The 25228-nt window shown below is 43.9% G+C and overlaps 2 protein-coding genes across 6 annotated transcripts in view; one reads left to right on the forward strand and one right to left on the reverse strand.

Annotated features, from left to right (window-relative positions):
• The first annotated feature begins 922 nt into the window (after nucleotides 1-922).
• On the forward strand, nucleotides 923-24967 carry LOC310644413 (beta-1,4-galactosyltransferase 3-like). Of its 5 annotated transcripts, none has more exons than XM_083369360.1 (7): nucleotides 923-1085; nucleotides 16920-17266; nucleotides 18283-18518; nucleotides 20216-20403; nucleotides 21913-22035; nucleotides 22380-22484; nucleotides 24417-24967. In XM_083369360.1, the coding sequence occupies exons 2-7, from the start codon at nucleotides 17005-17007 to the stop codon at nucleotides 24565-24567; spliced, it is 1065 nt and encodes a 354-aa protein (XP_083225486.1). In that variant the 5' UTR covers nucleotides 923-1085; nucleotides 16920-17004; the 3' UTR covers nucleotides 24568-24967. The 5 variants fall into 5 exon arrangements, with proteins under 5 accessions (XP_083225486.1, XP_083225490.1, XP_083225489.1 ...); XM_083369364.1 differs by having other exon boundaries at nucleotides 18313-18518; XM_083369363.1 differs by lacking the exon at nucleotides 923-1085 and adding an exon at nucleotides 4972-5224.
• The window catches only part of LOC310644402 (dual specificity tyrosine-phosphorylation-regulated kinase 1B-like), a 37322-nt gene continuing 34593 nt past the window's right edge, over nucleotides 22500-25228 (reverse strand). The window contains exon 13 of the transcript XR_014493295.1: nucleotides 22500-23014. The gene's annotated coding sequence lies outside the window, so the exon portion shown is untranslated. The remainder of the gene's footprint in view (nucleotides 23015-25228) is intronic.

Genomic DNA, 25228 nt, shown 5'->3' on the forward strand with positions numbered 1-25228 from the left:
CATACATAGGCTGCCATGGCACAACATACTCACACATGTTAACCACTGTTTGGTCTATTAATCTATTTTCCTGGGTTTGAGCAACATGCTAAGCCATAAACTAACTTCCTGCTGGGTTTGTTCAGAGAATGTGCAGACTAATAAAAAAAAGAATATACACTACTCAGGATTGAACTGCAGAGCGCTTGGTGTCTGTAAAAGGTTACAGACCTTTTATTACCAGTCTAGGTAACAGCATCAGTGACACCTAAATGTCTTTGGAAATTCTCACTCATCCAGGTCATAAGTCATCCCCGAAGAAGCTTCTCCTTGGATGAGAAGCGAAACGTCTTCCAAGAAAAACAAGAAAGTCCAGTTGCTTCGTGAAGAAGCACCTTTGCGAGGGAGCATCAGTGAGGTCACCTAGCCAGGGAAGGAAAAGTCTGCAAACAAACAACAAACCTCGACGAGAACCCGGGACTCCACGCTGCCCGTTTGAAGAGACGGACGAAGTCATTGGCTGAAGTTGGTAAACCAAGATTTCTGGCAAAAGCGTGAGGCTCGATTTCCTTCGGCCCGCGGCTCGGTCAATAAACCATAGTTAAACTCACCGCGGCGGAGCGACGGAGGCAGCCACCGAGCCGCTTTGGCTCCCGCAGCCACAAAAGCGGTGAGGCTTTGCCGGCCCCTAAGCCCGCGGCCCCGCCCTCTTTCCCGGGTTTTTGTGAATTTGCCACCGCTCTGCGCCCAACGACGTCGAGAGCGATCGGGCCCCGATTGGCCGGCCTTGGCGCGCCTCCGCCCCTCTCTCGCCTGGCCCGCCCCTTTCGCTCGCCTCGGAAGGCGATTGGCCGAGGCCTTCGACTCTGGCCCCGGCGGCGCTCGGGGGGGCGGGGCGTGAGGCGCGCCGTTGCTCCAGCGCCGCCTCGCCTTCTCTTGGCTTCGGCGCGTCGCCTCGGACCGTTCTCGGCAGGGCGTCCCTCGGGTCCGTCGACGATCGCGGGGCGGCCGGCGGGGAGCGACGACGCGGAGGCGCGCGGGGAGCAGGAGGAGGAGGAGGCGGCAGCGAGCGCCGGATCTTCCCGAGGGGAGGCAGCGCCGCGGCAGTAAGTGCGGGCTTCCTCGCAAGGAAACCCCCGGGGCGTCGGAAGGGGCTGGTCTGTCCGCTGGGGCGGCCGCGGCGCCGAATCTTCGGAAGGCGATGGCTGGGTAGCGGCGGCGGCGGCGACTTTCCTCGCCGCCTCCAACCTCGGGATTTTCACCCCCGATTGGCCGCGCCGGTGCAACAGGCTGGAGAGAAGTCGCAGCCCGCCCGTCTCGGCGCTGGGTTCCCACGAGCAGCAGCAGCAGCTCCAGACCGCGTGTCGGCTTGGCGTGTTGTGAGAACCCGCCAGCCTGCGTGTTTGGTTCCTTTCGGCTTCTCTCCGCCTTCCTCAACCCGCGTCCCCCGAAGAGTTGTACGTCCGGGCGCCCTCCGTCTCCCAACCCGGAGGTCAGGGGAGAAGGGAGAGGAACCTCTCCGCCTCTTTGGTAATGGGAATCGAAGGGTGGGGTTGACCCCCCCTCGCAAGTATTCGTTTCCTGCCCTCTTTCTTCCCGACCTTCTCCCTTAAGCAAACGTATATCAGATGTTTCGGCCAGAGGAAGAAATGCTATTTTCCCAGTTTAAGGAAGAGAGAGAAATAATACAAAAAAATGTAGAATGGGGATATCTAGGGTTGTGGGGACATGTGAGTTCTCCACTTCCTTTTTAAAATGAAAGACAAAATTGGTACCAGTAGAGGAAAAATAATGAAGAAAAAATGTTGCTGGCAATGCTAAGAGGAAGAAATTGGAAGCCTGGTCAAACTTGGCAAGTTTCTCTCTTGTTTATATGGGGATGGGGAAGCCTGAAAATTCCTGTACAGTGGAGGGGGGTGGGTGGGTAGCAGTGGTGGCCTTGTCCTTTCTTCTTCTCTACTTGTAAATTTAGAGAAAATAAAAAGGGAAGGCACAATTTGACACCTTTGATAAAATGGCACGGATAGGAAAGAAGAGAAGAGAGTGGTGTGATCTTCCTTTGGGGGTTAATAATCTGCATTCACACAATATATTCGCCCAGCTTTCCCTACACCTGGCGCCTTTTCGTTGTATAGATTTCATCGCTCAGAATTTTTTTGCTGTGGTTGTGATGGACGGGGAATTAAAAAGAAAGCCAGATTGGTGTTGTGCTTAAAATGCTGGCCTAGAAACCAGGAGATGGTGAGTTCTAGTCCTGTCTTAAGCATGAAGTCTGGTTTAGTGATATTGGTCCAGTCACTCTTGGTCCGGCCCACCTCCCAGGATTGTCCTGGGGGAAAATAGGAAGAAGAAGGTAAAGTAATAAAGGCAGGCTAATCTAATTAATTAATGCCATATATTTGAAGGCTTCCCAGGTAGTAGAAGACCACCCTATTGATTTAACTTAAGTGACTAGATGTATGCAAGATTTATTTAAGAATTTTTTAAAAGTATTAAATTACATATTAAACAGATACTAAACTGTATTTGCTGGCAGCATTAATACATGCCACAAACTGACAAGTCATATTTTAACTTGTGAATCCAACCAGTTTATAAACCTGAAAGCTGGATCTGGGGATCTCTAAGATCTGGATTTCCCTCTCCATTCAAGGGAAATCAGTGGCTCTTACCTCAAATATTATGCAATGCTTGCATCTTATCTATTCCATGGATGGGACTCATCTTTCAGGGTACCTCTTCCATCCACTGGAAGTATGTTTGCTGTGGACAGGTAGTTCTGAAACCACATCAGACAGAACAGCCTTTCCTTACTGGCTGTTGGCTATGGAAATTGAAGCCCCTCTAGGTTGGCAAGTCTGGCAAGTTTGGAAGCATTTATATATCATGCAGAATCATAATATGGGTTGCTAGTTTTGGATTTTATGTGTTTGATAATCAAGCCAATTGTTGCTTATTCCACAATTATAGGTAATTCACAAAACTGCATAATGAGACATCCAGTTTCTGCGCCTTGTTGGGAATTCTCAATATAGGATAGATTGTAACCTTTTATTTTCTACCTAAGCATCCAAGGTTTCCAGATTATATAAATGTTTTTCATAATTGAAGAGCTTTTTTGGCTCATTCAAATCCTCCTTAGATGAATGTATCTTTTTCTTGTTTTATCTTGGAGTTCTCAACAAAGACAGCCTTGATTTTTTCTTACAGTATGTTTCTAACTTGAACATTTAGTACTTTTCAAGACGGAAATCCTGTGCTCTAAGGTAAAAGAAAATAGATTTTTTCCCCTTTGAGCTTTCATTTGTATATTATTTGAGAACGGAATGGAACAGAACAGAACAGAACAGAATAGAATAGAATAGCACTTAGATTTATATAATGCATCATAGCACTCTAAGCAGTTTACAGAGTCAGCCTATTGCGCCCAACAATCTGGGTCCTCGTTTTACTGACCTCAGAAGGATGGAAGGCTATATTAAGCTGGTCAGGACTGAACTGCTAGCAGTCGGCAGACTTGGCCTGCAATATTGCATTCTAACCACTGCATCATCATGGCTAATAAGAATAAGAACATAATTCTTTATTGACCAAGTATAATTGGACACACACGGAATTTATCTCTGGTAGATAAGCTCTCAGAGTATATACAAACAATAAAGTAATATAATCATAAGATACCAATAGGAGAAGGTAATAAGAAAGATGAGAATAGGATTACAGCCTTACTACATGGGTAAATATCCTTAGGCATGAGACTACTGTGGGAAATCAGAGTGATGGCATAGGGGAAAAACTGTGTGTCTGTTTGTTTTTGACATGCTTTGCCCTGTAGCAGCATCCTGGTGGGGGAGGAGTTGAAATGGTTTATGTTCAGGATGTGAGGGGTCTGTAAACATTTTCTCAGCCCTCTTTTGGCTCATGCAGTGCATAAGTCCTCAGTGCGAGGCAGGCTGGTTGCAGTTGTTTTTTCTGCAGTCCTAACAGTTGGTGGTTTGCAAGGTACACCCTTATTTACATGCATCCTATAATGCTCAGTTATCTTCTTTTTGTCTGCCAATTCTAAATATTGGCTTTTGGACGTAGCTTTTCTGAACAACATACACAGTAATTTCTCAGAGACCTGACTAATTTTTGTCTACCACGAGTGCAGTCCCTGCCTAGGACTCTCACCTAACACAAACCATATAGATCCAACATCCCAAAGGCAGTGATATTCCCATTGGATCATGCTTTGCACTATAGCAGTTTATTTTATAATTCTAACTGGAAGTGTGTATGTGCTGGAGTAGGGCTTCCATGTCAGCTGCGAGTTACTCTTGCAGATAAATTGTTTGTTGTCATGCTGATGTTTGTAAATACAGATAATCTGTGACTTACGACCATTCACTTAGCAGCTAAACCTTTCGAAATTACAGCGGTGCTGAAAAACGTTGTGACGTATGACCAGTCTTCCCACTTACAAGAGTCCCTGAAGTAATTTGATTGCAATCCAGGCACTTGGCAAATGGTCCCATTCGTGACAATTGCAGCATCCTGGGATCACGTGATTGCCATTTGTGACCCTCCTAGTCGGCTGCTAAAGTTGGAAGGGGAAACTGGGCAGGGAAGGTCGTAAATTGCTATCCTGTGATATCTTGCATAATGAACAGAGCAAAAAAATATTGTTAAAATTGGGTCCAGTCATTTTGATGCCTTGCTTAACAACCTCAATGCTTACCGATGAATTTTCTGGTCTCAGTTGTGACCCTAGGTCAAAAAATACTTATATCCCAGTGAACAGTTTATGGGTATCGAGAAATGGACTTTTCTAGAAGTGAGAAAAGAGGCTGTCTTTGCAAAGATTGTTCAGTCTTTTCTTTTGTTTCTCTACATTTTCCTCCCAGATTTGTTTCATTGTAAGAAGGAAAAATGTTGGCTAATTTTAGACTTGAGTCTGTGGGCAGAGAACTATCACTCTCCATTTTACTGTTCAGCACCTCATAATTTTAGATGCTTTATAAATAAAATAGGGTGATGGCTTCAGCTGTTGGGCTTGGTAGACTTTTTTGTCTGATCCATCAGGCTTCCTAACCTTCAACCCAGCTAGAGTGATAAAAAAGTGATGAAAAAACCAGCAAAAATAAAATGTCGGAGGTGGGGAGGGAATAATATTCTTTTTTTCTTATCTTCTCTTGGAAGTAATTTCCCTGCTTTCTTTCTATCTAAAGTATCCTGTTAAGAGTGACCTCAAATCCAGAAAAAGGTAAACTTTTTATGAATTGGGCTTAATTGATTACTTCAGGTAAAGGTAAAGGTTCCCCCGCACATGAGTGCTAGTCGTTTCCAACTCTAGGGGCCGGTGCTCATCTCCGTTTCAAAGCCGAAGAGCCAGCGCTTGTCTGAGGACGTCTCCGTGGTCATGTGGCTGACATGACTAGACGCCAAAGGCGCAGGGAACGCTGTTACCTTCCCACCGTAGTGGTCCCTATTTTTCTACTTGCATTTTTACGTGCTTTCGAACTGCTAGGTTGGCAGAAGCTGGGATGAGCAACAGGCGCTCACTCTGTTACGCAGCACTCGGGATTCGACCTGCCAAACTGCCGACCTTCTGATCTACAAGTTCAGTGTCCTAACCCACTGAAGCTCTGGTCTGCGGACCCTGGGGAGGGCGCAGTGTTGTCACAGGGGGTCCATGAAGGTTTAAGAACTATTATGCTTTAACTTTTCAAAAGCTAAGGCTTACAAGTTCGCTATTCTGGAGTTCAGAAGCAAGACGCCCATGTTGTTTTTTCTCCTGTTGTTTTCTCCCAACGGTTGTATTTGAATGACTGATTTTATTGGAATAGTTTTATTCTCTGCATGTTTTTAATGACGGCAAACTGCCTTAAGGTTTATTTTGAGCAGAAAAGCAGGGTGTAAATTCAGTAATTAATTAAAAAAAATAAACCCCGAACATAAACTTGATGGTGTCCATGGCAGCAGATGAGTTTTGCTCCATTAATTTCAGTCTTTCTTCTGTTCATTTGTCTGATTACCTTTTGAAGTTACCTAAGTGCGGGGCCGTTGCCACTCCTGATGGTAGCAAATTGCGTTGGATAGCTTTTGCATTACACAAAGAAATAAATTTGTAGTTTGATTTGCAGCTATAATCGACCACTTTCATTGGGTGATTCTGAATGGTTATTGAAGTAACAAGAGGTTCTCTCTAACTGCCTCCAATGATGAATACCGTAGTTTTTGTAAGCCACTATCTTATTCCTTTTTTTAAAAGAAATGTTTTAAGTGTCCCCCATATAAAATATATTTCAACGCTTGGATCAGGTTGGTTAATCATTTTCTCGGTGGCTTCCCATCTCTGAACCAGGATAGACAAAATTTGGGTTCTCTTGCGAAGCCCCTTTGTTCTTGTGAGTATGTGCAGGTCCACACATAGACCTTTTAATAGCTAGCTCAGATTTATGTTTTTTTTCTGTCCTGTTCAGGTTGCAGCCATTCTTCCTCCAGGTACACAAACAAGACTGTGTCTCATTAGTGCTTGTATTTCGCTCCTTAAGACTACTAGAGCCCAGGAGACAGAAATTGAAGGAAAGCATTTTTTAACAATTTTAAGGGGGGGAAAAAACCTAACAGGAATGGTTGACATGAGATTATCTCTGAAAATTTGGCAGGGATGTTCCTTTATTTAGAGCTATTTAAATAAAAGCTGGAACACCACTGCATTCAGTTCCTGCATTAAAATGGAGGCTAGATTAGATGACCTCTAAGATATCTTCTTATTGGTGATCTAAACAGCTTGGCAGAATGAAAGGTGAAATGAATTATGTTGTACAATAAATATTAAATGTACCCAATATTGCCACCGTGACTGTTTTAAGAGAACGAATAGAGTGTACTTGAGGGCATGTGGTGTTTGAAGTGGTAGGATTCAACACTTATGGTCAAATCAAATACAAATAAGAAGAAAATGTGACCGGTAAGACTCTGTTGCATATTGTCCATATTTACTATGGCAACTTCCTATTTTGAATGAATGGCCCACAAGCAATGTTGTCTTGAGTTAGCCTGTTCAGAAATAATTGTAAGAAGTAATCTCCTGAGGGTGGTGTCACCCTTGCTTGTAAAGATTGGTTATTGAGCGTTGTCCCATCAAGTCCTTTTTGACTCCTACTGACCATGTAGATTTTAAGGATTGGATGACTTTAAAAACGGTCTCTGGAAAACTCAAAGGGGCTTTGGAGCAGCCTTTTCTAGATTATATTTAGAATTTAGGGTCACTTTCTATGGGTATAGTACATGCCTTTTGAGGGCTGTGTTGGGTGGGGGCTGCATCCTAAAAAGGAGTGGATGAAACGAGAAAAAGCCTGGATTTAATTTATTTTGGTTGAAATTGCAGCAAATCCGTTATTTACTCTGTAATCATATTTTTATACTTTCTCCTGTTACATGAAAAATTACAGTCCAGTGTGTCTCAGCAAATGATTTGGTGATTTATACTGTGTTGACTATAGTTCTTGTTTATCCTAGCTTGAAGTTTTGATTTTTTGGGGTTCCTTAATGTAACCTATCCAATTATTCATAATTAATAAATGTACGGAAAAATTATAATCACAGGTTTTTAAGTCTCCTGTATATTTACCTCCCGTATATTTGCCTTGTAAAATTCTCTTTGCCATTTTTTTTCATGTTATAGTTTATAGCTCTTCTGTAAAACTTTTATATGAAAAAACAACAACAGGCAAATGAAAAATTACACAGCAGCAACTTTTAGAGAGTAGGAATCGCGCTGAAGGCTTTTAGAGTTGCACATGCTGCTTACTCATCTCTGAGAGTCCTGAAAAAGTTCCTAGAAAAATTCATGGATTGAGATAAACCCACTGGATTATGTTTTGAATGCATTAAAATCAAGATCTGTGGACTTCAGAAAAAAAAAGTGCATTACTCGTGCCCTTGAACGTAAGTTGTCAAAATGGATTGGATATTGTGTGCAAGCTGGGGCTCGTTTCTTTTAAACAACAACAACAACAACGCAGCCTTCTTCTAGATCAGATAGCCCTTTAAGAAAGACTAGATCCAAGGGTGAAGTCTTGGTAACCTATCGTTGTCTGAGCAACAGAATGCAAAGTCTGCTCTGAGGATTGGAGTTAATGTACCATGGCTTAACTCTGGTGTGGCTTCCCCTAGAGAATAATAAGTAAAATAGGCAGCCAAGAAAATAGTCTAGGCCGGAGGTACGGGGAAAAACACCCAAGTAATGGTTTGATTCTTGAGAAGGATTCTCTTGTTTTGTTGTTTGAATTGGAATTATTGTATCATTCCATCCATTCCATTATGGCGAATGCTGGGCTCATCTTGAGAAAAAAAAATTGGGAATGTTTAGCAAATGACACGAGCTAGTTCAGAGAGCTGTTGTCTGTTGAAGAAGTGACATCTGGTATCGACTAAGTTCTGTCCTTGTTCTGAATGCACTACACATTCTGGACCTATTACCCCCACCCCTCCACCCACCCCCTCCAGTTTCCTGATTTTGCTTTGCACCAGCAGCTTTCCACTTCCTGTTTAAATTGGCTGAATGCTATTGGCTCGAAATGACTATATATATTACTCTGAGTAAATGCCAGGTTTTGCTCGTCTGCCTTAGGGCTGGTTGGCCTGGCTGCGTGCCCCGGTTCTAAGTTATCACATCTTTTTAGTGTCTGATTCATTGCAGAAATTCTATTGAAATTGGAATCAGGCAAATCCTGCACTCCAGGAAGCAAGGATTTAACATATTTCTGCTGAATAAACAAAGCTACCTTAATGTGAGTTGGGTGGCGATATACATGTGCTTAATAAAAAAAATTTTTAATGTATGTTGGCACAGTATTTTTTAAAAGATTTGTCAGATGGCCATGTAGCTAAGGAGTTGACAAGCTGGATAGCCTCCATTTCTCTCTGAAGAGCAGCAGTTTCAGGGGTTTTTTTTTGGGTACAGTACTGCTTTATCCTTAATATGAAGCACTTCTTATTTCTGAATGAGCTGATGGAAGACTTGGAAAAGTGCTGTCCCCAGATTAAAGAGCCAGGCTGCTTCTTCAGATGTGAACAGAAAGGTTGATTCATGACTGTGTCTCTGCCCGGTATGGACTCCAGGAAGTTTTGCTCTGTGTCACAGAAGGTACATAATTTTCAACACGAATGCAGAGCTGTAAGTTAAGAATTGGACCCTTCTGATTCAGCAGTAAGGAGCCCCAAGGGTACAACTTTCAGGTTTTGCAACCTTTAGCTGGGATGCAGCTGATAAGGTTGGCTAAAAAAAGGCCAGGTTGATTTTTGTCCAATGATGATGAGTAAGGCAGCTTGTGGTGCATATTAATTGTTAGAGGTGGGGGGGGACCTCAGTCTTATCAATGCAGAGAGTTTCCTTGGGAGTCAACTCAGCTGTGAAATGGGGACTGCTTAGAGCAGAGGTCCCCAACCTTGGCAACTTTAAGCTGGCTGAGGAATTCTGGGAGTTGAAGTCCACAAGTCTTAAAGTTGCCAAGGTTGGAGACCCCTGGCTTAGAGTACATTTTGGGTCTATGTATAGTTTTGTCTTCTGACCTTAAAAATCAGAGAAGAGCGGGCCAACCTATTCTCCAAAGCACAAGGCAGAAGAAGAAGCAACAGATGGGAACTAATCAAGGAGAGAAGCAACCTGGAACTAAAGAGGAATTTCCTGACAGTGAGAACAATCAGTGGAACAGCTTGCCTTCAGAAGTTGTGAATGCTCCAACAGTGGGCTTTTTAAAGAAGAGATTGGACAACCATTTGAGCTTCCTGCTTGAGCAGAGGTTTGGACTAGAAGACCTCCAAAGTCGCTTCCAGGTCTGTTATTCTGTTGGCATTGGAGGATATGGTGTTAAAAAAACCCTCTTACCTCATGATTTTTTCATATTTTGAGCATTCATCAGACAATTCGGATGGGTTCTTTGCATTCCTAGATTTCCTCCTTTATATTGTTGATGATATTTGTACCTCCTTTACAAAATATGGAAGCTATTTAAGTTGAAGAAGTACGTAGATATATGGATATTTCTGCATGTTCTGAAGGAAATGCTTTACTAGATAAATAGCATTACGTGAAAGGATTGATAGAAATAGCTGTCCAGTATCTAGCTCAATGAAAACCCAGGTGGTCAGGTCTTTGGTAATCCCCCATAATTTTTACTAAGATTTCAGGGATAATTTGCCCATCTCTTAAAAGTAGCTACGTTGCTCTTTATTTGTAGAAGCCGTTTTCTTCATTGCAGATGAAAAATTCACCTACAGTAGATGAAGGCATCCGCCAGTATAGCTGTTATTCTTACAAATTGTGCAGATATTGATGTACCTACTTTCCAAGGGATTAATTATATGCTTTTTATTCCTCTCCGTTATTTGTAAACAGAGGTGGACGGGTTGATTAAACAAAAACATTATTTACACATCTTTACATTTTCTTATTACAACTCTGGCATGTTGTTATTTCCCATATGTTTATATATGGATTTAAGGCACATTTATACAATGCTTCCTGTCTTTCGCTTTCTTGTTTCTTGGCAGATTGAATGGTTTCATTCTCTCCTGCTGGATGTATGAAGTGGCTCCTTGGCAAGGGCAGGGCAGTGTCCTGTTTTGGTGCCCTGAGGCACGGTGTCAGCCTGTTTTTGCACGCCAAGGCATGGTGGCATCCCGTTTTTGCACCGCGCAGTTGTGGCACTAAAATGAGTGGGGGGGGTTGCGCACACACGTACGCGCATTGGCCAGCCTGTCCCATGGCCCAGTGGCCAGTAGGCCATGGCCCATTACTTGGCCACAGCCCACAGGTTGGGGGCCCCTGCTTTAGAGAATATGTTGTTTAAGAACTGGAGGGCAGCATTCGGCTTTGCAAAAGCATTATTATTGCTAGTTGCATAGACAGCCAAATGTTCAGACTGGACTTGGCATTTTTATCTACCTATCAAGTCAAGTCTATGGAGATTCTCAGTCCAAGTCATGGTTGCTCCAAAGGTGATTTTTTCCAAGAGGCAACTGGACTTTGTTTTTCCTTGAAGATGTTTTGCAAAGCTTCTTCGGTTCTGAGTGAATGGTGGGGAATGGAAGGATTTATATTCGTTGCAGTCTGGTTGTTTGCATTCTTTCCGAAACCCTTTGGGACCACCTTATCAAGTCCTTTCCAAAGATCAGAGATAGGGAGATATTGTTTGATGGTGGTAAAAGGGGTCATTGCAGGATGTAAGCTGTTCCAAGTAAAATTGCCTTTTGCAATTGACTGATGATTTTATCAATGCCAAAGGTATTCAAGTGGTGCGCCAGATGTTTTAAGGACTGCACCCAAGTCATGTATCACTATTGGTATTATCTTTGCTGTCTTTTGCCACAGTCATTCTACTTCTGTTTGCAGGTCTTTGAATTTTGTGATGTTCTCTTCTGTTCTGCTGTCTCCGGGTGCTGTCACACCACTATTCAGACATTTTTGCCTTTCTGATCAACAGTTATTAAGTCTGGGGTCTTAAGTGGCAGGTGCCTATCTGTTTCAATTCTAAAGTAGACAGTTGTTATTTCATGCAGAGGTTCCAACTGACCATTGTTGCAACTTTGTTGGCAGTTAGCATTATCAGTATTTTTTTTTATAAAACCAGAGTTGTATGACCAGCCAACTCAAACTGGCATCCAGTGGGTAAAGAGTGAACCAGCTATTAATATACATCAGCTTATACAGAAATCAGAAGGAGTCTGGCCTCCATCTTTTCAGAGTTAAGAAGTTTTTATTAAAAGCCATACTGGTTTGTAAACTACAGCTCACTTCATAAGTTTTAGGGAGTGGCCATGGAACAGTATTTATTTATTTTTTATTTATTTTATTGGATTTGTATACCGCCCTATTCCCGTGGGACTCAGGGTGGTTTACAGGGCAGTTAAAACCATGAATACAAAAAATTAAAAACAAATAAAACAAATTAAATTCAAGCCCCAAGAGTAAATCTAAAACCACACAGTCTGGACCAAACAGATTGAAGAGCCAAGTTTTCAGGTCCCAGCGAAATGAGTGAAGGTCGGGGGCAGTCCTAAGTTCTGTGGGTAGTTGGTTCCATAGGGCAGGCGCACCCACAAATAAGCTCACAAAAGCTTATTCCTTTTAATAAACTCTATTACAGTAATTTGAAAAGCTGCCACAAGATTCCTTCTGGTTTTTGACTACCATAGTCAAAACGTCTATGTGCCCCTACAAAGCTGCTGGAGATATGATCCACATACAAACCCTGAGGTGTATATGTATAGGTTACTTCCCAGCTACCACACATCACACTTAGTTGATGTCCCGGCCTTCTCCTGCTCCCAATGCTTCAGGAAGCGTTGCCAAACAGAAATAAAGGCCTTTCGTAGTGAAAGAGTAACCTTCAAACATTCCTGTGGGGGATTAGCCAAATCCCAAGCAGAACCGGCTTTTTCCATAAGAATCCGATCGAACTGCATACTGTCAATGAAACATGATCATTAAGAAAATTGTAAGAAGGGTGGTCTTGGCCCAGTCTTTGGGAGCTGGGTCCTTCGAAACTGTTTTTCGCTGGAGGTGGAAAGGGGATGGATCAGGCGTTGACCCAGCAAGTGAAAAATCTCTTGTTATGCCCTTTGCATTCCTCAGTGATGATGTGTTTGAGATGAAGAAATATGAAAGAGCTGGGAAGGACTATTTGCCAAATAGTTTTGGTTTTACACTTTTGAGTGCAATTCTTTCTTAGTCACTGATTGAAGAAGGCTGTCAGGGTTGGGCAATCACTGTTCTTTCCCTAGAGGGGAAATTTAACCTTGAAGACACACACACACACACACACACACACACACACACACACACACACACACACACGTCTTTGTCCAATATTACCTCAACTTGGAGACTCAGAATGTAAGTTCAAGGAATAAGGTCTCTTTAACATGGCTGGCCAATGTTCTGGACACTCTTTGGGTGCTGCTTGGATTGATGTGCTTGTGGAGGAAGCTGGCAAAGTATGGTGAAGGAGAGGAAGAGGAGCAATAGAAAGCGAAAAGGGGGGTGGGTGGCTTTGGGGATTTTCAAGGAGCTTTAGAAGATGTTGCAACAGTTCTATCTGGTGGCTGCATCTTTGGAGGGCAGAGGAGGAAGGTTGAGATAAATGCAGATCAGGAAGTTAGACATAAACAGTATTTTCTCACGCCTTGGTCTTAACTTGGGCAGCAGCCCGTTGGGACTTTATTACCAGCTAATGAGCTGTCTACATCTTGTTCTATTGCACGAATTGATCAGTTTTATTTCAGAAGCATCAACACGTTTCCTCAATTTTACCGTATAATGACACTGTAAACTTCACACCAAAGTCCAACACGAGCTTGCAATAAATGCCTAATAAAAGACACTAATTGGTTTAGGGTGTGATATTATAGGACCGAGGAATTTGCAGGGAGCTTGGCATAATTGAGGAACTAAATGCCACAAGTATTGGATTTTATCCCTCCAGGGGAAGGAAGGGAATGCAGTTCATTGCCTCCATAAGCCAAAGGGACAAAATCTTCAAAATCAAAATTTTTCGTTCTGTTCTGAAAGGGGAAGAAGATGCTTTTTCCAAACTTGGAGGGTTTCTCCCGTGTCTCTTTTTCTGAATCTCAGGCTTTCTCTGAGGTGTGTTTATTTCAGCAATAGCGCCGAGATCATCTCTATCGAACATTGATCAGTTTTAATTGACTCAAGAACAGCTTTTATCTCTTCTTTTTTAGCAGCCCGGAGCTGTATTAGAAGCAGCAAGATAGCATTATTTGATTTTTCATCTCTTCTTTACTGGCTTTGCTGATCAGCTCTACCCTTCCTTGCATGCTTTTCTTTTCCTCTCTTTGCCTTGAAAGTGTGAACTGGGGATTTCACTCTGCTGTAGGCAGGAAGCTATGTCAGGGCACATTGCAAAGTTGCATGGTGTGCGCAAAAATCCTGGATGCTCAACATTTTGCATTTCAGTACACAGCTACAACCCCACCATTCCTTTTTGTGGGGCATGAAGCAAGATTATTTGTAGAAGAAAGAGAGAGAGAAGAGAGCGAGAGAGAGAGATCCACATCCCTTCAGGATCAATTGTGTTCTTTTCCAGCTAAGTAATTCCCAACATACTTGACAGCGTTTAGGCTCCAAAAATTACTCATTAACTCCACCACTTCAGATAGCGGAGTGGCAGTTTCCAAAAAGGATGTCTGTCAAAGTGGAATTTATTTGGCATTCATGTTCCAAATGACTTGACATACATGACGCAAGAAGGCTAAAGCTTATCTAGAGAGTTGATAAATAGCTAATGAATGAAACGCTATTGTTTCCTAATAGGAAATAAGCTGAAAAGCTGTTATGTAATACACACACAACACATGTCCTTAAATAGAAGCAAATTGTTTTCCGTCTTTGCGTGCCAACTGTAAAATCAGTTTATGCTTTTTTTGACGGTTATGAAGCAAATCATGTATTTGCATATTAATGCCGGAACATTATTATTTTTTTATTTAAAAAAACAACAACAAAACCTGAAAGCAGACAAAAGAAACATTCTATAAAAGTCTAGCTTAGGATAGCATAGCAATTTTTGAAGATGAAAAAGGATCTCACTGGAATTAAAGAAGCTTCTTAGTATACTAAGAGTCCCTTCCTAAGTTTTGGAACACAGCTGCCTTCTTAATAGAGGTAGAGAGTCGGGCATTGTGTGAGAGATTTCAAAACAGCTGACAACTTTTCTATAGCAAACTCTTTCCAAATATAATATTCTCCAGGGGCAGGGGTAGGCAACCTTGGCTCTTTTATGACTCATGGACTTCAACTCCCAGAATTCCTGAGCCAGCCATGGAATTCTGGGAGTTGAAGTCCATGAGTCATAAAACAGCCGAGGTTGCCTACCCCTGTCCTGGGGGAAGAAGCCCTTTAGACATACTCATTCCTCTCGCCCCCCACTCCCCCCAAAATAAGCCGGTGACGTCTTAACTCAGAAATCTTTCCTGCCATTTCCTTGTTCCTCCTTAGTTGTTGCAAACTGGCATGATGTCAAGACACCTATTGTGTTCAGTAGGGTAGGTGTACCCATGCAATCCTAGTGGGTCTCTTCGAGCTGAACAGGGAAGTAACACCGATGCTTGCTTGCAGCCAAGGAATTTGCCCTCCTTCTGTGTTGCAATCCAGTCCTTTGAGCAGAAGCCTTCTCCTGGTGTCCCTGACCTACTGGGTCAGCAAGGATTGAAAGGGAAGAGTTTCGGGTGGAAGCCGTTCATCCTAAAGAACCCGAACTGCAACCTGGGACAATCCAGAAGCAAAGCAGTTTAGAATGCATAAAATGAGGTGCCAGGAAATATGACAACACCCCCCCCCCCAAAAAAAAAGACCCAGTTGTTTTCTGTTCATCTGCCGTTTAGCATCCTTTCCCCTCTTGGTGCACATATTTGCAATCACGCGTTTGCGTACCCATTTTCACACTCCTCTCTTTTTCCTTTGGGCATTTTGCCTTTGACAAAGCAGGAAGACACTTCAGCCATGCGCCCGCTTCTTCCCTTGAGCTGTCTCTCTCAGGAGATTTCGCCAGTAACATACTACTGCTGTTCTAAGAATGGACTAATATTGCAGCATGAACCCCAAGGATAGGAACCTCAGAATGAAGCACATTTTATTGTTGAAGTCCAAACTGGAGTAGTTATCTGATACGAATCCAGCACTTTAACTAGGGCCGATTTAAAGAAGACAATGAAACGATCAAATCTCCCTAAATTTTCTCCTAAGAAAAATTAATTTATAAGTCAGAGGAGGGAATCTGTTTTTGTGTGATGCGAGCATGTGCTGCTGTCGTACCTTCTGACTGAGGCTTTCCATTCTTCGAGGAGAGGATGCCTCTCATAACAGAGGTTTAGTTACAGTATGTCATCATCATCATCATCATTTTAGCCACGGTCTCTCCACTGCAGGATGAAGGTCTCTTCTGCATGTTTCCAACCGATAGAGTCCTGAGCTTTCTTTTGCCAATTGGGCCCGCCATACTTGCTCATGTCGTTGATCCGTCTTGTTTGAGGTCTCTTTCGAAGTGGGATCCATTCCATTGCTGCCTTGGTCTACCCGCCCTCAGTTCTTCTTGCTTCGTGACCAGCCTGTTTCCATTTCCATTCTTTTAATCTCTTGATGATGTCGTATACTTTGGTTTGTTCTCTAATCCACGTGGAGGTCTTTCTATCTTGTGATGCCAAGCATGTATTTTTCCATGGCTCTTTGTGGCACTCGTAGCTTTTGTGTCAGTTGTGAGGTTGGTGTCCATTTTTCTCCGGCATAGGTTAGAGCAGGTAGCACATGCTGATTGAAAACTTTTCTCTTTAGGCATGGGGGGGGGGGGAACATTGTTCTTGAAAATTATGCTTAGCTTGCTGAATGCCTCATTTACCCACACAAGCCCCTTTGCCTCATCAAAGCCCTGAGAGAAGAATTACAAGATAGATAGAGATAGATAAATAGATAGATAGATAGATAGATAGATAGATAGATAGATAGATAGATAGATAAAGACAGACAGACAGACATATATATAGACAGATGTAGATAGGGAGAGAGACAGACAGACAGATGTAGATAGATAGAGAGACAGACAGACATATATAGATATATAGACAGATGTAGATAGACAGACAGGTATATAGATATATATAGACAGACAGACATATATAGATATATAGACAGATGTAGATAGAGACAGAAAGACAGGTATATATAGATATATAGATAGATGTAGATAGATTGATAGACAGACAGATGTAGATAAACACAGACAGATTTATATATAGACATAGAGAGAGAGAGAGAGAGAGAGAGAGACTGAGAGGGCTTCAGTAGGGACCAACCTTTAGTTTCTTTCAAGGGTTGCATTTTTAATGGGCGAGTCTGAAGGCGAGCTCTCTAATTCACTCTTTTCAACTCCCAACAGGTTGGTTTTCTTCCACCCTCCTAATTGCTGCCGGCCATTTCAGCCCAGGGACACCATGGACAGATGATCTTGGCTCTGCGCCGCCATGCTACAGATGCGTGGCCGCTACCTGCTGCTCTTCCTGGGGGTGCAGCTGGTGGTGATGGCCCTGCTGTACCGCGAGGGCTACCGGAAGCGGGTTGCTTATTTCTTAGGCATTTTTTGCAAAGGGGGCACATTGACTATGCTGGGTGGCTTCCCCAACGCGTCACTGCCAGGGGATGTCTACGCCAACCTCAGCCTGATCGCTCGGCCTCCTCTGCCCCCCGAGGAACTTCCCTATTGCCCTGAAGTCTCGCCTTTCCTCGGTAAGTGAAGCAGAACTCTTGATAATCCGTTCTCATTCCTTTCGACATAGAATTTGAGTTTTGTTTCAAGGCTGGGGTGCGTGGCAAAAGGGAGAAGGCCAGCTTTCTTGAAAATAAGCCATAGCTCCTGACTAGACTCATGGGCGGCTAAATTTAAACGTCGAAAGGGCAGGTGTGGTGGGGTTGGGGAAGATTTGATTTGATTGATTTGCTTTTATTAAATTTATATGCCGCCCTTCTCCCTGAGGACTCAGGGCGGCTCACAACAATAAAATTTTTAAAAAACATAGAATATTTTTTTTAAAAAAGAATTAAATAATAAATGGAAAATGACGAGACAATTTAACCAGGTAAAAAGCCTAATTAAAAAACGTAGTCAGTCCAGGCCCGCTTGTTAGAACAACCAGGTCTTCAGGTCACGGCGGAAGGACCGAAGGTCAGGGGCCGTCCGCAGCTCTGGGGGCGGTTCGTTCCAGAGGGTCGGTGCGCCCACAGAGAAGGCTCTCCCCCTGGGGGTTGCCAGCCGGCATTGCCTGGCCAACGGCACCCTGAGGAGGCGGACTCTGTGGAAGCAAACCGGGCGATGGGAGAGGGAGAGGCAGGCATTACAACCAATAAGAGAAGCCTGCCCAGGAAATGCCTTGCTGGAGTTACTCTTACCAAGGTCTGCATAAACAGATTCCCCTACCCCTCTATGCGGTCTGCCTGGAACCCAGGTCATTTTTTAGACACAGGATAGAATATTGGAAAGCCTTACTTAGAAGAAAAAAAATGCCCAGAGATTGATACGTTGAGGCTTGGCCACGCAATGAATCTGCTGGTTCAAAAAGAGGATAGGCAAGCCTCAAACTCCTGCAGCCTGACCCATTTCCTTCCTTGATGTGTTGGGTAGGAATTCTTGGAGTTGAAGTCCACACATCTTTAAAGTTGCCGAGCTCGGAAAACCCTGCTCTAATTCGCTGATCTGTGGGGTAGCAGGAAAGAAATGGACTAATAACATCTCTGCTCGTGTGCAGGAGGGCCCATTCGAGTCACACTTCCCTTAGGACTGACGCTGGAAGACGTCTTACGGAGGAATCCCTATGTGACCAAAGGGGGGCGTTACCGTCCCCCCGACTGTGACGCCATTCACAAAACAGCTGTCATCATTCCCCACCGGAATCGGGAGCAACACCTTAAGTACTTGCTGTACTATTTGCACCCCTTCCTGCAACGACAGCAGCTAAGTTATGGCATCTATATCATCCATCAGGTACGGCATTGATTCAGTGGTGAAGCTGGGAACAAACTCTCCTACATTTCTTTGAAAGGTGCTTGGGATGAAAGCAAGGAAGTGGAGGGCAGGGTTGCAGGAGACTGGGTCCTTCCTCCCCATTTTTCCCATTGTGGAAAATTGGCAGTCTCAATCTCCAGTTGGATGTGTAGTCTACCCCTGTGGCCCAAGATTCTGTGTCTCAGTCAATGGGAAGGAGGCTGTTCTGATGGAATGTCCACCAGGTAATAAGGAGGAGGCAGACCATTCCCAAGAAGATTCCTTCGTGCTGGGCAGAGAGGAAGTGTGAAAAGGGGATTCGCAACTGACCCTTAATTTTGCTAGGTCAGTGTTTCTCAACGTTGGCAGCTTTAAAAAGTTAGCTGGGGAATTCTGGGAGTTGAAGTCCATACATACATCTTAAAGCTGCCGCGGTTGAGAAACACCGTGCTAGGTATAAGTTGATCTGGAAAATTGCTTTGGCAGGCTTTCCCTCCTACTAACCATAAAGATTGTTCTAGAAATCCAACTGTTTCCTGAGTTTTCAGCCTTCAAGGACTTGACAGTTGGAAAGAAGCATTCACACAAAGCTGCTGCCAAAATTAGGCCGCAATGAGAGGTAATAGCAGAAAATTGCAGGAGTTAACTCCTCAAACCCCAAAGCGAGTCCTGCTTTGCTGCTGTGCAGAACTTTAATAACTTAGTTGTTAAAGAAAGTTGAGACTCTAGAAAGAGCACAGAGAAGAGCAACAAAGATGATCAGGGGACTGGAGGCTAAAACTTAACAAGGAACGGTTGCTGGAATTGAGTATATCTAGTCTAATGAAGAGAGGGACGAGGGGGGCGGGGTGACATGATAGCAGTGTTCCAGTATCTCAGGGGCTGCCCCAAAGAAGAGGTAGTCAAGCTCTTCTCCAAAGCACCTGAAGGCAGGACAAGAAGCAACGGATGGAAACTAGTCAAGGAGAGAAGCAACCTAGAACTAAGGAGAAATTTCCTGACAGAACAATTAAGCAGTGGAACAACCTGCCTCCAGAGGTGGTGAATGCTCCAACACTGGAGGTTTTTAAGAAGAGACTGGACAGCCATTTGTCTAAGCAAGGACTCCAAGGGAAACCAAGAATCAGAATTAAGATTACACATCCAAATTTTAAATAGAGGAGGACTGGGACCAGGAGCTGAAAATAAAGATTTGACCAGTATCTAGTACGATGGGACCTCGGTACTCAATGTTCATTGGTTCCGGGAGGCACAATGAGTTCCGAACAAATTTTCCCATAAGTGAGTCACAAGGCAATTGACAACGACAAGTTCTAGCTTGTGCGTTGAGTACCGTACCAAACAGTGAGTACTGGCACAAACTGTTCACATCAGAATGTGTTGAGTACCAAATTCGATGAGTTTCAAAGCAGTTGAGCACCCAGGTGCCACTGTAGTTACCTTGAAGTAGGGAGAGATGAACCAGATAATCTTGGCTACAGACAATAGAGTCAGGCTGTAAAGTGGAATACTGTAAACGTGCAGTTGATCTAAAATGGCCTGGTTCTTGTGGAAATACGGCCGATGGGTATGTGACTGATCTGATGCAATGCCTAATGGCTTTTGGACTAGATGCCAGATTAAACCACTCGTAAGGAAACCCCGTTAATATCAATGGCTTGTCCATGTAAATTATTTTGTCGTCATTTCTTTCTCAGACGGAAAGTTATACTTTTAATCGGGCCAAGCTTTTGAACGTGGGCTTCAAGGAAGCTATGAAAGATGAGGATTGGGACTGCATATTCTTCCATGACGTGGATCTCATTCCAGAGGATGATCGAAATATTTATACGTGCGATCAATTTCCTAAACATGTGGCTGTTGCCATGGATAAGTTTGGCTACAAGTAAGTTTAAGGTTAAGGGTAGTGGTATTTCTTTTTTAAATATGTAATTGCTTCCCCTTCCCTATTCTAATACTCTTTTCGGAAACAAAACCATATTCAGGAAGGGAGCTTTCTTTCAACTCCTATCTAGAAATAAGGTGCAATTTGAAAGATTAAGACCAGGAAATTCTGGGTTTAATTCCTTCCTCAGCCATAGAACTTAGTGGCTGGAATTCATTGTTCCTCAGCTTCTTTCTTTTTTTAAAAAAAATCTTTCAGTCTCTGCCTTGGAAATAGGGTGCAATTTGAGTGACTAAGATCAGGAAACCCTGGGTTTAAATCCTTGCTCAACCATAAAATTTACTTGCTGGCTGTTTCCCAGCTTATTTGTTATTTCTTTATTCTTTTTACTTTATATGGATTCCCACGTAGATGGAATCTGGCAGTCCAGCCCCCAAATCCAGGAACACGGCCATGAACTCGGGGCCTTGCAAAAACACCAGTAGACTTAGGGCAGGCATGTCAAACTCACGACGTATCGCGACTTTTTCCCTCCCCCGTTGCCCGCAATGGGGTGGGCGCGATTTCGACGTGACACATCCGGCCCACGGGCCGGCAGTTTGACATGCCTGAGTTAAGGTCAAGCTGATCCCCACAAGGAGGATGTTCCACAGGGCAGGTACAGCAGCAGCAAAGTCTCCTCTCCTGGTCCCGCCAGATCATATTCCTTAACTGCTGGATCTGCAAAGGGCCTCTTTGACAGGCAGTCTCACACCCGCAACTCCTCCCGTCGCACCCAGAAAAATACCAGCGACCAGTGCAGCTTGCAGAGCAGAGGTGTGACACGCGGAGGCTGCCTACGCTACCATATTTTGAACCAGCCGCAGTTTCTGGATTGTTAAAATTGGTGGCATAGGAACCATCAGCATAGCCTTGAACTCTTAGAGGAAAACTGATTAACAAAACGATGCCTCGTTAGATGGGAAAAATCTTACTGGCTCTATTGGCTTGTCTGACTAGCAGAGAGGAAAGGCCGATGCTTTCCGTCAAACGAGTGGGAGGAGGGACTTTTAGATATCCTGGACTATGAATGTCAAGACTGTCCCATTTTACGATCCATCTCAAGACGGGGAGACAGTTGTAAGCAGGTGGTGCCTAGGATTGGCAGTGTTATGATGAGGCTGCCTTGAAAGAGCCCGGGGTACAAATGCAAGGCCTTTCCTTTTATGCGTTTGGTGGGAATCAGCTGTCAGTGAAACTTTTAACACTTGTGAGTTGGGGGTAGGAATGTCAGCCCATAGGTTTCTGTGCCGGTTTTAAGATTTCATAAAGGTCCTCCTTGCTGCACAGACGCTGCCTCTTGTAAGCCAATGTTCTCGTTGTGTGGACCTCAATTCCCAGAATTCCCCAGCCAGCCACGCTGGCTGGGGAATTCTGGGAGTTGAAGTCCACCCATTTTAAAATGGCTAAGGTTGAGAAATACTAGTCTGGATGAACGTTGACACAACATCCTTCATGTTCTTCTGGCAGGCTTCCCTACAAGACATATTTTGGAGGAGTTTCAGCACTTAGTCCAGAGCAATATATGAAGATGAATGGATTTCCTAACAGCTACTGGGGCTGGGGTGGTGAAGATGATGACATTGCTGTCAGGTAAGACTCTTACTGACAGGGCTGTTGCAATCTGGGCTGGAAGCAGTTAGCCCAAGGAAGGAGAAACCCCAAAGCTATTAATTTAACTGTCTGTATTAAGAAGTCAGTAAACGTTTAATAAGAGGTGTATTCCAGCGGGGGTCCTGCTTTCGTGTGATAACCCTTTCACGTAGGCAGTTAAGGCAGCAAATGTTTTGTCTGTTTGCTCCCTCTCTTCCTATGCAGGAGATTAACAAGCCCGTTTCCATCTGGGGTGGGGTAGTGGGGCAATGCCTGGGTAACTCTTTGACTCAGTTGCGATCACTCGTTGGCTTCTGCTAATGCTGATCATTCCTCTCCTGTAGGGTAGCCCTAAGTGGGATGGTAATCTCTCGCCCGTCTATTCAGTATGGCCGTTACCGCATGATCAAACATGGACATGACAAGGGCAATGAACAGAATCCCAAGAGGTGAGTAGAAAGAAATATTTAAGAAGAATTTGTAGACAGAAACTGCTCCCACCTAAGATCAACTGCAGTTCACCCGTTCAGTACAATTCCTTCTCTTTCTTCTTTTTCTGTAATTCTTCTGTTCATAAAAGCCATGACATTTGCAGAATTCTCTGGGCCTGGGTATAGACCCACAATAGGTACCACCGTGAATAACAATTTTGTTGTGTAGATCAGGGGTCCCCAACCTCCCGGTCTGCGGACCAGTACCGGGCCGCGGCATGCCAGCAACTGGTCCGCACAAACAAGCAAAGCCCCATCCATGGGATGCAGGCAGCACACAAAACCACACAGTCTCTGGTCTGCGGAAAAACCTCTTTCTACAGAACCGGTCCCTGGTGCGTAAAAGGTTGGGGACCTCTGGTGTAGATGCAGCAGTTCGGTCAGGTAGCACCGAATATTTATCTTAAGTCCGTACTCTCTGATAGAAAGTTGTCAGTTTGTCGAGGATTGAAATATTGCATAAGGATAAACTGACACCACGAAAAGATCTGCAGAAAAATGGAAGGACAAGAAAGCAGAGTGTAGTCAGACGGACAGACAGAGTTTTTTCAGTCTCCCTTGATTGTTAATATATTCCTTGCACAGCAGATCTTGTCAGAATAGTTTCTTGTGCAAAATAATATGGACTAGAAACCTATAGTCATTAGAACAGCAAATTAAGCAAATTTTAAACTTTGTCCTCCCTTGTCTGTTTTGTCTATAGTAATAGAAGCCATAATTGGTAATAATCATCTGTCAGGTTCTAAAAGCAGTAACCGTATAGCCATCTTTCTGCTTTTTTTGCAATATGGCATAATCCCCTCTATCTATAGGTCTAGCTTGTTGTTTCAGCCCAGTTTCTTTCCCCCTTCAATTCTTGTGTCTTTTATCAGTACAGGTGGTCCTTGTTTAGTGACTACCTTGTCTAGTGATTGTTCAGTTATAGCAATATAGCAATAGCACTCACGACTTACATACCCTTCTCCGCAGTGCTTTACAGCCCTCTCTAAGTAGTTTACATAGTCAGCCTATTGCCCCCATCAATCTTGAGCAGTGGTCTTCAAACTCAGCCCTTTTATGACTCATGGACTTCAACTCCCAGAATTCCTCAGCCAGTATGCCTGGCTGAGGAATTCTGGGAGTTGAAGTCCATGAGTCATAAAAGGGCCGAGTTTGAAGACCCCTGATCTTGAGTCTCCATTTTACCGACCTCGGAAGGATGGAAGGCTGAGTCAACCTTGACCTGATTCCTGGCTGTGGAATGCAGAGTTAGCTTGCAATACTGTATTCTAACCACTGCGTCTTCGCAGCTCAGTGATAACACAATGACATAGTAATACTGGTAAGAAAATAGTAACTTTATGGCTAATCTTCACATTTACAATCTTTGTGGGTCTAAAAAAAAAAGCAAAGCTGAAGGAAGATAACACAGTCATGGTTTCAGTTAATGACTGAGTTCCCAGTCCCAATTATGGTCACTTAACAAGTGACTACCTGTACCAATTCTCTCGTTTCCTACCCATTGATTCCTGTATCCCTCACTCCTTCCATGACTTGTTCCTGAACTTCAGTTGCAATCTTTTTTCAGATCCCAAGCAGTTGTCTTTGGGGGGGGGGGAATACTAAGATGACTGTTTCTGGATTTATTGCTTAAAATGAATTTTGTTGCAAACTGTTAAAAAGGCATTCGAAATTTGTGATTAAGAGGGTGCGTAAAGCTTCTCTTGATTTGTAAATACGGGATGCTGGTGATCTTACAAGTCATAGAATCCTAGGCTGGAAGGGACCTTGGAGGTCTTCTAGTCCAACCCTCTGCTCAAGACGGGAGACCTTACGTCAAGCCTTCTTGGGGAGGGAAGAGGAGAGAGAAGGAGAAGCTAAGGCATCACTTCTTCCCCATGTCTCCTGCAGATTTAACTTGCTGGCCAAGACGAGGAGGACATGGAAACAAGACGGTATGAACACCCTGGAGTATCAGCTGCTCTCCAAGGAACTCCACCCTCTCTACACCAACATCACTGTGTTCATTGGGACTGAGAAGGGCATGCAGCACACCACATGATGCATATCCTACGGAGTGGCACGGGGACAGGAGCCCCACCCTGCCACTGCTTCTGGATGAACGAAACCAAAGATTCCACCGAGGGATTATCTTGCCCAGAGTTGGCTGGCTGTATCATATTCTGCCTGCAGAGTCCAGTCAGGCTGCTGTGTGCAACAGCATTGCAGTGACCGGATGAGGATTTTACACAGCCAACCCAACCCAACATAACCTTTTACCCCAGTTTTGGGCCTTTTCACCCTGGGGATTGAGGTGGGTTCTGACTTTTCCTGGGATGCCTTTTGAACCTTGGCTGGAGGAGCATCACGTGGGGCTCCCGTTAGCAATCTGAACTTTCAGAGCTGTTCTGCCAGATTTGGCTTCTTCTTTTTTTTCTTATTAAAGTGCAATTTATTTTAAAGGTGTGGCCAAGTGGCAGTTTTTTTCCCCCCTCCCATCTCCCCCCCCCTCCGCGAGTCTGGTTTTAGAAGGAAATGGTTGGGAGCAAGGAGAGAAGCTGGGCTGCGTTTCTGGATGAGAGGCAGCGCTAGTGGCTCAATTTGTGGAGCGGATGCAAGTCGACACGTTAACGTAGGCGTAGGTTCTGCTGAAGCGAGGGCTAAGTGGTGCTCTAGGAAGAGTAGGTTTGCTTGTGTATCTTCAGTAGGGTCTAGATGAGTGT

The sequence above is a fragment of the Vipera ursinii genome, assembly GCF_947247035.1.
Source record: "Vipera ursinii genome assembly, chromosome: 9".
NCBI classification, from domain to species: Eukaryota; Metazoa; Chordata; class Lepidosauria; order Squamata; family Viperidae; genus Vipera; species Vipera ursinii.

What these genes read in the sequence shown, in the direction of transcription:
- LOC310644413 (XM_083369360.1), top strand. Translation starts at nt 17,005, where the DNA reads ATGCTACAGATGCGTGGCCGCTACCTGCTGCTCTTCCTGGGGGTGCAG. An exon ending in TGAAGTCTCGCCTTTCCTCG is followed by an intron (nt 17,267 to 18,282) that starts GTAAGTGAAGCA and finishes GCTCGTGTGCAG; the next exon opens with GAGGGCCCATTCGAGTCACA. An exon ending in GATGATGACATTGCTGTCAG is followed by an intron (nt 22,036 to 22,379) that starts GTAAGACTCTTA and finishes CCTCTCCTGTAG; the next exon opens with GGTAGCCCTAAGTGGGATGG.